Source organism: Halichondria panicea, chromosome 11, assembly GCF_963675165.1.
Source record: "Halichondria panicea chromosome 11, odHalPani1.1, whole genome shotgun sequence".
NCBI classification, from domain to species: Eukaryota; Metazoa; Porifera; class Demospongiae; order Suberitida; family Halichondriidae; genus Halichondria; species Halichondria panicea.
Window position 1 is genome coordinate 4,891,726 of NC_087387.1, and position 13,925 is coordinate 4,905,650.

General features: G+C 39.9%; 2 protein-coding genes and 1 long non-coding RNA gene across 10 annotated transcripts in view; 2 read left to right on the forward strand and 1 right to left on the reverse strand.

Moving 5' to 3' along the window:
• Positions 1-13,925, reverse strand: part of LOC135343942 (sushi, von Willebrand factor type A, EGF and pentraxin domain-containing protein 1-like) — an 89,276-nt gene that overhangs the window by 55,720 nt on the left and 19,631 nt on the right. For 3 of the 8 annotated variants that reach the window (XM_064540991.1, XM_064540986.1, XM_064540984.1), the window contains exons 15-24: positions 9,654-9,833; positions 9,358-9,543; positions 9,034-9,207; positions 8,347-8,523; positions 2,637-2,816; positions 2,302-2,475; positions 1,873-2,052; positions 1,519-1,692; positions 1,096-1,215; positions 760-882 (exon numbers count right to left, since the gene is read on the reverse strand). In XM_064540991.1, the coding sequence (XP_064397061.1) occupies positions 760-882; positions 1,096-1,215; positions 1,519-1,692; positions 1,873-2,052; positions 2,302-2,475; positions 2,637-2,816; positions 8,347-8,523; positions 9,034-9,207; positions 9,358-9,543; positions 9,654-9,833 (1,668 nt within the window). Of the gene's footprint in view, positions 1-759; positions 883-1,095; positions 1,216-1,518; positions 1,693-1,872; positions 2,053-2,301; positions 2,476-2,636; positions 2,817-8,346; positions 8,524-9,033; positions 9,208-9,357; positions 9,544-9,653; positions 9,834-10,071; positions 10,249-10,445; positions 10,623-10,771; positions 10,946-13,925 lie in introns of all 8 variants that reach the window. The other 5 variants (XM_064540985.1, XM_064540990.1, XM_064540988.1 and 2 more) reach the window with 5 other exon arrangements.
• The window catches only part of LOC135343941 (sushi, von Willebrand factor type A, EGF and pentraxin domain-containing protein 1-like), an 89,975-nt gene that overhangs the window by 27,015 nt on the left and 49,035 nt on the right, over positions 1-13,925 (forward strand). The window lies entirely within an intron of this gene.
• On the forward strand, positions 8,834-9,889 carry LOC135343999 (uncharacterized). Its single transcript, XR_010397308.1, has 3 exons — positions 8,834-9,219; positions 9,350-9,555; positions 9,701-9,889. It is a non-coding gene; the product is annotated as an uncharacterized LOC135343999 (long non-coding RNA).

The following is a 13,925-nucleotide window of genomic DNA, read 5'->3' on the forward strand; positions in this document are numbered from 1 at the left end:
ATACTCACTATTGGTAGCTTGGTAAGTAGCCATGTCTGAAATAATGAAAACACGGACTTTTAATTGGCAGTCTTCATAATTATCTTTATTTACCTGATTGCTTGTGCTTTTTAGCTCTTTGCTTGTATATAACACACAGCAATAGAATTATTAGAACTGTTGCGGCAATCATTACTAAACCAACTGGTACTGCTATTCCCACATATAGTCCAACATTGTCAGCTGCTGTAGTAGGACTAGCGTTGCCATCTGTTGTCATAGGGGGTTGTTAGGGTGTGGGAAAATGAGGTGTGTAGGGTTCTACAGCTGTGGTTGTACTTACCTAGACATGTTTGACCATCTCCCTGGAAGCCCTGCTGACAGGAGCAGCTGAACCCTCCCAGTGTGTTGGTACAGGAGGCATTGCTGTGACAGTTGTCCTCCGACAAGAAGCACTCATCAATATCTATTATGTGTGTGTGTGTGTGTGTGTGTGTGTGTGTGTGTGTGTGTGTGTGTGTGTGTGTGTGTGTGTGTGTGTGTGTGTGTGTGTGTGTGTGTGTGTGTGCGTGTGTGTGTGTGTGCGTGTGTGTGCACGTGGTGGTGGGAGTTAGGGAGAGGGTTATAGCGTTTGTGTTACTTATGCTCTAATTCTCTTTAAAATCCTAGACAAATTACAATTGACTAAAGTTTTGCTAGCAATTCAAGAGGCATGAAAGTATCATAAAAGACAAGTTATTTCGTAGGTTATAATTTCGTAGTACTTATGTCATCTCTCACCATTACAGTTGACATCGTCTTGGTCGAGTGCAAATCCCTGGAGACAGTCACATTCACGAGAGCCCTGGTTATTCACACAGAGTTGAGCACACCCTCCCTTGCTGGACAAGCACTCGTCAATGTCTGAATAGGGGAACATGTACATTCATTGGTTAGCATAGAGCGTCTGAATCAAAAATACACATTCTATGATTATAATTTATATTGACGATTGAGAGAGAATATCAATTGAGAGCCAAAATGAATACACTGCCAAAATGATACCCCTATTCAATTATCCCCTTGACATAGTTAATTCTAAAACTGTATTCAGTTGCCTTCCCCCTCTTCACTCACCTTCGCAGCGTGAGAACCCGGACTGCCTGTACCCGACACCACAGCTGCACTCGTAGCCCCCCTCAGTATTGGCACACTCCTGGTCACAGTCGTCTTGCCCCAGGGCACACTCATCAGTGTCTGTCAGGGTTAGATGTACGTACATAGCATAATTATAAGTACATAGTACTGTAACAGCAGTTTTGAGTGAGTGGTGTCTGTTTAGTCTGTACTAATTGTAGTAGGAGATACTTTATACGATAATAATATTATTATAGACAGTTGAGACGAGGTTGAGCCATTATACTAAATTGTGGCAGAAAAAATTGATACAATTAACAATACATACAGTCCATGCAGGTGGATATTTTACGGATTAGAAGTCAAGTAAGTGACAATACGTGTACTTTTTCTCTAACACACACTAAGCAAATAATGAGATACCTTCACAGAGAGGCTCCTCCTCTGACCACTCCCCATTGTCCATGCACACTCGCAGTGCCACGCCCACCAGAGTGTAGTTCTCCTGACAAGAATATGCAGCTTCGGAACCCCTGAGGGTGGAGTCCAGGCTCACCATGCCATTGGTCGGATTACTCAATGAACCACAATCTACAGCTGTGTATGAGGGATTGTTGAAGAGATTAAATACGAAGCAATATTACTATTTGATCTACAAAAGTATTCGAGAGTAGCATAAACAGTGTAGTGCGTCTCATTTTGAAGAGAGTTCATGGCATATCTAATTGTCCAACTAATTGCTCATAATGTTGATAATGCCAAAAGACACAAACTCACGTTGACATGCTCCATTCTCTCCTGACCACACCCCTCCCACCTCACACACTCTCACAGAGCTGGCCAGAGGTTGTACTCTGAATCCTGTCTCACAACTATAAGCAGCCTCAGAGAGATAGACTGTGCCAGTAGAGTCCACTGTACCATCAGAGATAGCAGGGGGTGGTCCACAGTCCTCAACTGAGAAGTTTAGTAAATAAAAGTCGGGTGAAATAGAGCTTGTACTATATATCCTGAAAAGCTTGCGCACATCTATTCATTACTATACACACATGCACACACACAGAGCACAATCATAATTATACAGTGAATCCTGTCTTGGAGGTGACTTTTTTCATCCGTTTTATTGTGGCTGTTGTACCACTATCTAATTATGATCTTAAAACGATTCATAGACAGAGATAGTAATAGAAGGACATGCACACTTACTAATGCAGCTGGGCACTGGGCCTGACCATAACCCAGTTGTTGGTTCACACTGACTAAACGCAAGGATAGAGTCACTCAGAGTGAACCCACGATCACATGAGAACTGGACAACATTGGCCGTTAACCGAATAGATGTCCCATTGATTGGGTTAGCTCTGTCGGGGCAACCGATCACTGTAGAGAGGTATAAATTGAAGAGAAATAGTGCGAACTCTATAATTGCCTTGTGCCACTTTATCTATAACTATGACACACCATACGTATACAGATCTTGCAGTACGTATTAGTTAGATCAGAAATTACATAAAAACATTATAAGTAACCAGCACACTTACTCTGGCATGTGGGTGGTTCGTCGGTCCAAAGTCCATTGGCCTCACATGTCTGGGTGGAAGTACCAATAAGGGCATAAGTCGGGTCACACAGGTAGGTGACGAGGGAGCCAAAGTTGAGTCCTGTTATAATCTGGATGGCCCCATTGATCGGGTTCACTCGATCATCAGGGCAGGTCACCTCTGTTCAAAGAGAGAGGAATATGGGGTGCCAAATGTTTCAAAATTAAAAAAATTGCCGTATTTATATATCTATATGTGTGTTTATAAATCCACGTCTGTATTTATAAATCTATGCCTAGATACAATATTATTATATCTATGCTCAGATTTATAAATCCATGCCAAGATTTATATATCTATGCTCAGATTTATAAATCCACGTCTGTATTTATAAATCCATGTCCAGATATATATATCTATACTCAGATTTATAAATCCATGTCTATATTTATAAATCCATGCCAAGATTTATATATCTATACTCAGATTTATAAATCCATTCTACAGATTTATAAATCCATTCTCCAGATTTATATATCCATGCTCAGATTTATATATCCATGCTCTGATTTATATATCCATGTCCAGATTTATATATCCATGCCCAGATTTATAAATCCATGTCCAGATTTCTATAGACCACACCCAGATTTATATATCCATGTCCAGATTTATAAATCCACACCCAGATTTATATATCCATGTCCAGATTTATAAATCCACACCCAGATTTATATATCCATGTCCAGATTTATAAATCCACACCCAGATTTATTTATCCATGTCTAATCCACACCCAGATTTATATTATAATGCCAGTCATGTGATACTCACTAGCTAGTGCAAAGGTAGCCTCGAATCCAGGCCGATTTTGGAGGCTAGTGCAAAGGAGGCTGGAACCACTTGACCTTAGCTGACCCCTTGCAAAATAGCTTATACAGCACTAGCCTCGAGAAGACCAGGCCGATTAAAATAATCGGCCTGGTCTCGAGGCTAATACAGCACAGGCTTGAAGTACATGATTGTCTAGTGACCTTAATTAGCTAAGGTCAACTGGTTCCAGCCTCCTCTGAAACCTATTAATCATGTGAGTATCACTTGACTGACATTATAATATAAATCTGGGTGTGGATTTATAAATCTAGACATGGATAAATAAATCTGGGTGTGGATTTATAAATCTAGACATGGATAAATAAATCTGGGTGTGGATATATAAATCTGGACATGGATATATAAATCAGAGCATGGATATATAAATCTTAGCATGGATATATAAATCTGGAGAATGGATTTATAAATCTGAGCATAGATATATAAATCTTGGCATGGATTTATAAATCTGAGTATAGATATATATATCTGGACATGGATTTATAAATACAGACATGGATTTATAAATCTGAGCATAGATATATCCGACTAGAAAAACATTTGCAATGTGAAAAATTGCTAGGATTGGCCAGGGGAACCACCAAAAAGCGTGGAAACAAGAAATCAGACGAGAGCATAACTCCAATCCGTTACAACGTCATTCACATGTATTGGTAGTTTCCATGTTTTCCCAGCCAATCCACGCAATTTTTACTGGTGGGGTGATGACCGATCCCTATATATTTATACATCCATTTTGGAATGTGCGGGCATATAATCATGATGATTTGTGATGAATTTATGTTCCTAATACATGCAGTGTTGAGCACAGGTATGTACATGTATACACAGTCCATCCTAGCCTCAAATCCGGCCTCGTCTCGAGGCTAAGTCCATCCATGCATGCATAGGGACATGCACGGACCGTACTGGTGACCTGCATGGAATGATGTGGTGGATGGAAGCTGGTAGATGGATCTGGAACACACTATAATGTACATGTTCATGACGTTGTAACGGATTGGAGTTATGCTCTCTTCTTGTCTCCACGCTTTTTGGTGGTTCCCCTGGCCAATCCTAGCAATTTTTCACATTGCAAATGTTTTTCTAGTCGGATTCCCTTTCTTTTTCAGTCAGTACAGTTTACGTATCATGACATGCATAAGTGAAACGTCAAGAGGCAGTACAGAAGTTCAAGAAGAGAAGACAAGACTAATCAGATATCTTCTCGAATATCTCTGGACTAATAATTATAGTAATGAGTAATCATTGCTTGATATGTTGAATTTGTGAATCAGTATTAAATGACAGCCATTTTAAGAGCATGATATCTAGCCAGTGCATATAGCATGCCTGTCAGAGAAAGGGAGCTAGAGCTGAACAGTGTGAAGAAAAGCAGACTCTGGAAAAGCTGATTTTAGGCGCACGGTTTCTTAGCCACGCCTATCTATTATTTGGCCACAAGGCAATTGCTAGTCATTAAAGATGGCGGAATTGTCTAGGTAAGAGAAATAGAGACTGAGAGATCATCTACCTCGTGGAAGCAATCGCAAATCTGAAGAAGCGCTTTGTAATCCAGGTTGTAGTCGTTTGGAAACCCTGTGCAGAATGTCCTGGAGATGGCTGTACTTGGAGCAAATGCTGGGCAAGAAACTTACTCACTCACTCACTTACTTACTTACTTAGTCAGTCCATAGATGTAGAATATGGAACGCCGTTTGCGACAAAATTCAGACAGAATTAATTGGCATGTGCATCCAAAATAAAATCGATTTTTGAAGATCGATTTCTAATAATCGATTTTTGGCTGTTGATTTTCGATTTACACGTGAACGATCTTTGACAATCGATCTGATAATCGATTTTAGAACTGCTCTGAGGTGGGCTGGGGGGGCCCCTGTCTAAAGCTGTATCACGTGAGACTATCCTTAGAGCATTGAAGAAGCCACTATTCATGACTTCTATTCTATCTGGAATCACCAAACTCTTTCTCAGCTCTCTAAGCACACACAAGATGGCCAAATAAAACAGTGCTGGCGAGATTATGGCCCTTCTTTTTAATGGTTCCAAAAAACAATAATGTTTCGCTTTTGCGTTATAGTCTATCATGTGAGATAGCTAACCAAGCCAAGCTTTGATTCCAGGCCGCGGAAAGGAGTTTGTGCATGTTCTGAGTTTCAAGGGCGGCCTAACTGTAGCCATTTTAATCGGCCTGAATTCGAGGCTAGTATCGCGATTTTTGTAATCGATTTTCAAAAATCGATTATCAAAAATCGAATTTCAATAATCGATTATCAAAAATCGATTATCAAAAATCGATTATCAAAAATCGAATTTCAATAATCGATTATCAAAAATCGATTATCAAAAATCGATTATCAGATCGATTGTCAAAGATCGTTCACGTGTAAATCAAAAATCAACTGTAAAAAATCGATTATTAAAAATCGATCTTCAAAAATCGATTTTATATTGGATGCACACGCCTATCAGATTCTGCCTGAATTTTGTCGCAAACGGCGTTCCATAGTAGGAGAGAGGGATTGGAAACGGAAGTAGATTTCAATGTACTTCACATATGACCTCGATAAACATCCGCGCCTCGCTTAATGAGGGCTAATCTATTCCCCAGGAACTTCGCGGGTAACTGAGATTATTGCAAATCTAGGATTTTATGAGTTGTCACTAGTATTCTGTCAAGTTTTCCAGTATCCAGTGCAACTGTGCTTTATATAGATAGTGAATAACCGTTATTCAAGCTCTATTTACCGTTGCAACTATCTTCTTCATTGAATTTAGGTAAGTTTAATCTTGTATTGTACACATTTATCCCTTTTTCTCTGAAATGATTAATGTTTAGGTCGTATACTTCAATATGCTTGTTGGTAAATCATGTGGTATCACCCCAAGCCAAAGAAAGTTAGTCATACATCAGCTCGTAGAATTTAGTGCTAGAAAAAAGTTGAATTAAAGAGCACCACTAAAGATCCCTTTTTTGGGAATACGCTAAGCGTTACAGAAATTTTAATTTTAGGCATACATTCCCTTATGATTGGTGATCACCCCAAGAGCATTAGTTTTGGATCAGGTGGATGTATAGCTTTTGTGTGCATGAATGTGTAGTCACCTATTTTTACCTCATAATTGTTATTGGCCCGGTAGTAGATTGTGGTGAAGGGCCTGTAGGCCCGAGATATTTAACTACTACAAATGCTGTTTCATCTATATTTTATATAGCAATACCTCGCAAGCCAAAATTTACTGAGTACGCTGAAGAAAAGAAGACAGAAGAATACCCCTCCTCTCTACACCCCTACACGTCACCGCCCTCGTAAATGTTATCGGCTGTTCCGGCTATATATACACCCTTGTATACCTCACCAGCTTCTCTCCATCTAAGACTGTCTGATTAGAGTGCTAAACTAATCATAATTATAGCTGTATAATAATCATTTTTATCGTGTAAGTTTTTGTTAATGTTGTTCGGTTTGATCCCACTCGTTTTACACTTAGAAAGCAACTGGCAGTGCTGTGGAGTGTTTTTGCTGTCTCCAAGTGTATGTAATTATACTTAATGAATTGGAAATTGAAATGTACGCTCACCAGCCTAGTATATATATATATAGTACAATTGATTCATCAAAAGTGAAAACAATAAATTATTATTAAGAAAGTTACATGGTGTATTATGTATCTTGTCGTATGAATGATCATGGTTATTGTCTCAAACTAGTGGACTTCTTGATGGTTTTCTTTTTCATTTAATTAAGTTGGCAGCAAAAGAGAAGCCTCTGAGTGTCACAAATACATTCACAATTTCAGGGAACTAAGCATCCTCTGATGATTTTATATCTACTGTGAAACAAGTATCCAATACCACTAGCTCTGCACATTCTCCTTACTATTACCATGTACCACCAATGCACTGTTGTGTTGATTGTGTCTCTTTCCCTCTTCTTTCACCGCTTATGCAATGAGCTTTCCTCATTTTGAGGCAAGAAAAGAAGACAAGAAAGCGAGGCGCGGATGTTTTCCAAGGCCCACTTCCGTTTCCAATCCCTCTCTCCTACATCTATGGTCAGTCAGACAAAGAGCGGTGAAACGTCGAAATAGTGCAATTTTTAAAATGATAATATTCATTCATTAAAATGTTCATGGATTATGAAATGAGAGATACAAAGAGAGAAAAGGCTAAATAAACTATCTGTCTAGCCAGTTCCTTGATGTGGCCTTTCTCTGCAGAGATAGAACAGTTTGAACATGAGTCAAAATAATTGAAATATTGCTAAACACGGGCAAACCCACTGCCAATCCTATGTAAAATCTACTGGTTTTACTAATAAATCTTGGCATGGATTTATAAATCTGAGCATAGATATATTATATCTAGGCATAGATATATAAATCTTGGCATGGATTTATAAATACAGACGTGGATTTATAAATACACATAATTATAGATATATAAATACGGGCAATTTTTTTAATTTTGACACATTTGGCACCCCATAGTATGAGGAAGATAGCAGTAGCGTACATTAAGTGGGATAGAGATCATCTGGAATATAATTATGGGTCGACCAACTAGATAGTAGTGCAAAATTATGATTAATCTAACCAGAGAAAATACCTCGGTTCATTTAATAAAGGCTTAGTGTTGGCAGGCCACCTGTATTGCAACCATATCGTTGGTTTTTCCCATAAAACAGAATTTGGTCACAACAAGATAGATGCATAATTATGTTATAACTATTACATATATAAGGTTAAACACAATAATAGGACTGTAATTATCTATCTAAACGCATGTACAGCATAACCGAATGCCAAAGATTACCTTCACACACAGGTTGAGTGTCAGACCACCCCCCCTCGGAACCGCAGGTTCGTTGCCCTGTCCCCTCCAGTCTGTAACCAACATTACAGGAGTACGTGGCCACAGCATTTAGACTGGTGCCCTGGCTAAGATCAACAATACCATTGGCTGGGTTGCTCAGGCTGGGACACACTACAGCTGTGGGAGATAGATAAGTATATATGTAGAATCACAAGCATGATTGCTAGACTGCATGGATCAAACACACTGTATTTCTGAATCATCTCTATGTACATAAAGATGCACGCAAGGTGTAAGTTCTATATACTGAGGCAACATTTGATTTGGCATCGAAAAACATGCTGCTTAGGGAGTCCTATGAGGTAATCGGACACTGTGTCATTGTAAGGGTTTGTATGACAACAATGTATCTGCTATGGCATCGGTCAACAATGGAGCCATGCTAACACACACGCACAAAGCAGAATGGTTGTTAACGATGGCCCAATAACACACTGATGAATTCCAAATAGGTTTCAAGCTAATGTACGTCAGAAATTCCGAAGCAAATACGTCTGAGATATTGCAGTAAACACCTACTAACTTACTATGATGTGCATACAAATACAAAACACCTTGAATTGATAACTATGCTCATTATCTCCGAGTTATATATGTGACTTCTCCCTACACAGGGAATTTACTTACGTTCACAAGTTGGTTCAGCATCAGACCAGTTTCTATCAGCCATGCATGTTCTTGAGGCAACACCCATCAAAATATAACCATTGCTACACGAGTACATAGCTTCGGAGAGGAAAGTAGTGACTGAAACAGTGACCAAACCGTTACTAGGCGACGTCAGCTGACCGCAGTCAACAGCTGTGATAGGAGGTAACAAAATACAAATCAAGTCAGTACATTGGACACTGCATTTACGCCAGTATCATATTTGAGATTTGCTAGCTCTTAAAGCAGATTATGGCTATGTCTCCAATCAAACAACACCCTCCCAAACACACAGTGACGTACGATTGCAGACAGGGTCAGGTGATCCCTGCAGTGACCAATCACCATCAGCCTCACAAACTCTCTCCGTTATCCCGACGAGATCATAGCCATTACTACAGCTGTAAGTTGCCGTGGAGGTGAACGTTGTTGAGGGGGTGGTCTCTACCTGACCGTTGATGGGACTGGCCCGGGGACCACAGTCAATAGCTGCATGTCGTGGTAACATTTTAATGACCAAGCAAAACTATTCAAGCATTACACTTTTTCAAAATTCGGACTATATTATATAGTGAATCTTATACACAGCAAAGACTTACGATCACAGATTGGATCCAATCCTGACCAGTTCCCATTCTCCATACAGGAACGGATTGAGGACGGAGCACTGAGAACATAGCCAGATGGGCAAGTGTACACTGAGAATGAGCCGAATGTGGTGAGGGAGACTGTGACTTGTCCGCCATTGTTTAAGGAGCTGGGTGTTCCACAGTCAATAACTGTGTGAGAATGTTAATTACAAATTGGTAATTGTGATTAGTAGTAACTATCATGTAAGTCAGGTAGGATTACATAATTACGCTGTGAATAAGAAATTTGCAAAAGCAATTAATTTTTGATGTGCGAAACTATACAACATACAACGTATACTAGATCTACTCGCATTATGTCTTAACCCTTTACATGCATAATTATTGCAACTGAAGTACTGAATTAGTTAACGTCCTTCCGACTCACGTGAGCAGGTGGGCATGTCTCCAGACCACATACCCGACCCGAGACAAGTCCGGTCTGTGGTACTACTCGGCTCGTAGCCAGTATTGCAGGCATAGGCGGCGACAGACCCAAAGTCAGTACCAGGAGTCAGGGTGACGGAACCAAACTGAGGGTCAGTGAGAGGACCACAGTCCACTCCTAATGGAGGAGAAGCGAATTATTCTACAGAAAACTATAATGGATTCTGATATCATTGTGAGTATGCAACTCTTTGAAAGTCATCATGACAACGTACCATTATGTGCTGGGGAATTAAGATATGAATGGTGGCACGAAAATTACTACCATAGGAAATGGGTATCTACTGTATACATATAGAATCAGAATCCACTCACTTGTACACACTGGTGGTAAACCAGACCACTGTCCAGTAGTCTGGCAGAGCCGATCCTCCTCTGTTGAGCTGGGAGCAAAACCCTGGTCACAAGAATAGCTGGCTATGGAGCTCAGAGTGGTGGTGGTGAGGTAGACCTCTCCATTGAGGGGATCCGATAGAGATGGACAATCAACAGCTGAGGGGATGGCAATAATGTATGACAACAGGATTCATATACTACTTAGTGAACGAACATAAATATCTTGATTTGAACAAGTATGAAAACTGAGTGTATACAATCACAGGTTCTCAATAGGTACAGGTACATACTAGACCTTAACTCACGTTCGCAAGATGGCTGGATGCCAGACCACATCCCAGTGAGTAGGCAGGTTCGGGTGGAGTCTCCAGTCACTATATAACCCTCGCTACAGGTGAAGGTTGCTACGGAGTTGATGAGGGTGGTGTCGCTGTAACTCACGGCACCGTTACTTGGGATAGGAAGGTCACCGCACTCAACTGCATGTCGGGGTGGGGGAGTAGATATTATATTAAAAGTATAGGAGTTCTTTTTCCGATTAATGTCTCCATATAGCTAGTGCGTGCCGCCTTTTTAATACAGCAACTATTAGTCTGCCCAAAGTCCAATGCATACATCTCAGAGCTACCCCCATTACTGAATCACATGCCCCTGATTATTATTTGGAAACATGCAGGTATCATTTAAAATGTAATCTCAAAGTTAAGTCTTTTTCAAGCGGTTAATCCTACTAGCTCACCGTCATCGTTAATTTGTAAACTACCACTTGACCGTTGGTAGGACTAAGCTGATATTGTCTGTTACTGTTGATGGTCAAATGAAACGTTTCATCTGATTCCACACTGTGATCTGAAGTGATAGGCACGGAAAAGCACCTGCCACTTGCGGGAGTGTTCTGATCAAGAACAATGACCATTGACCGTAAAGAGGGGTCGTAATCTCTGTCAGCCTCTGAAATCATAAATGCAATAATCTGTGTCACTTACACTTTTCTTACCTGTGACTTGTCCGCCATTGTTTAAGGAGCTAGGTGTTACACAGTCAATAACTGTGTGAGAATGTTAATTACAAATTGGTAATTGTGATTAGTAGTAACTATCATGTAAGTCAGGTAAGCTTACGTAATTACGCTGTGAATAAGAAATTTGCAAAAGCAATTAATTTTTGATGTGCGAAACTATACAACATACTACGTATATACTAGATCTACTCGCATTATGTCTTAACCCTTTACATGCATATGTGACAGGGCCTAGGAAAACAACCCTTATGAAGCAAACTAATTAATTCTTCCCTCTGATGTTTCCACGAGAATGTTGATCTATAGGTGAGGACATGCTTTTCTACATTATTTTCTGTGGTGGGTATAATTATAGAATCTACACTGCATATCTATCGACTGCATTTCAGCGTAGGCTTCATCGTCACTTCCCCGCTTAGCGTCAGTTGCCTTGACTATCTTTAGTGGTGGTAACATTACCATAGGCCGAGTAAGTATCGTGGGTACGTACTGTAGAGGTGAAGGTGTGGGTAGAGGTGAAGGACTGGCGATATGGTCGTAGGTTAACAGGAACATTTGTGGTTGCATGGTCTGTATACAGTAACATGAAAACATGCACACTGAACACAGGATAGCCAACCGTAGAGGGCATGACTCATTTGAACACTGTTGCACAAAGCTTCAGAATCTGGGGAATAGATTGCAATTTGTTGTGCACAGGAAAAGAGCTAACAGACCCAAGCAATTAGGTAGACACATCGTATTTGATATTTCGGAGGTATCATATGCACAACTATAGACCTGGTTCGATTTTCACATTGTGGCAGACTTCACTCATTAGACTCATTATGACGTATCGATGAAAAACGTACATGTTCAAGATCAATTGTGAAGCACTGTCCACAAACACAGTGCATGGGATCGAGGCTATATTTAGCTATAATTATAGTGAGATTTGGCAGAAAGATGTTCTTATTGTTTCTATTATTTATTCCAGTGCATGTTTTTTTGCCTTTGCCAAATACGTCCACCTGCTAGAAAGACCATAATTATACATACCGAATGCAGCAAAATTAACTGGGTGACTATAATAGCTATTGTTTCAATTCCTCCATCTACGCACAATTACATAATAGTCATCACACTATATAGTTGGTTTAGGGTCTGGTCTTTCATTAATCTAGATAACACACTTGCATAACTACGCATTGCTGCATGTATTAAACAATAGTAAGCCAATTAGAACTTTTATTAAACGATAGCGCATGCGATAAATTTGTTACAAAATAAAGTCTCACAAGTGTGTACAATCATGTAGCTATTAATTTTGTATATATACGATGTGTTCTGTGCTCAGTTAGTAAAATGTATAGTCAGTGTCAGCATTCCTAATGTATTTATGACTCAGTGTCAGCAGTCACACTAGTGTATGCCTCATTCTCTGTGGTTATTAGTGGTGGTAACATCGGTATAGGCCGGGTTAAGTATCGTGAGTGGATCGTGTGATACAGATGAAGGATTGGCAATCAGTTGTGGTTGCTTGGTGGTGCCGTATGCGTTGTTTGTTTTCATGGTTACTTCATTTATCCCTCCCATTCCCTCGTTTACGTAGTAGTAATCATCTGTTGTGATAACATCCCCGTAGGCATTACTCTCAGTTAGGTTGCTGTTTGAGATAGAAGATTCCTCGATGGTAGTATAGAGGGGCTCTTGAGTTGAAGGGACCTCTGTGCTAGAGCTAATTATCGGGGCAACATTGATGTCTTCATAATACTCACTATTGGCTTGGTAGGTAACCACTTCTGAAATAATTAATATTAATTGACAGTCTTCATATATCTTTAGCTACCTGGTTGCTTGTGTTTTTTAGCTCTTTGCTTGTATATAACACACAACAATAGAACTGTTGCGGTAATCATTACTAAACCAACTGGTACTGCTATTCCCACATAGAGTCCAACATTGTCAGCTGCTGCAGTAGTAAAACCACCGTCACACGTCACAGTTGCCACTGAACCAGGTTGGGTACTGTTGGTGAATGCAATATCTCCGTTAGCAACGGTGGTGATGTCAGGGCATTGGATAACTGCAGGGAGAGAATTAGTCGAGTGATTTTTTGCAACTGGCTATTTTAGGTAGGAGTGTGTGTATGAATGTGTATATTCAAACACACATTTATATATCAGCCCTCAATTATGATCAGGGTTTTGCACTTTGTTGCTGTAATTGTATTCTATAACCTCGAGTATAGCCACTGAGAAGGGAAAAGTGGTCTGGTATTTCTATTTGCACATGCGTATCAATTACCAAGACAATCGCATACTATAGTGTACCGTTTGGTTTTCTTATTTCGAATTTGACCACTTGATCGATCAATTAAACCACAGGGGTTTCCTATACACTCACTCTGTGGTTAAGCAAGCCCAAGTATAAATGATGAGAGCTATTGTGATTACACG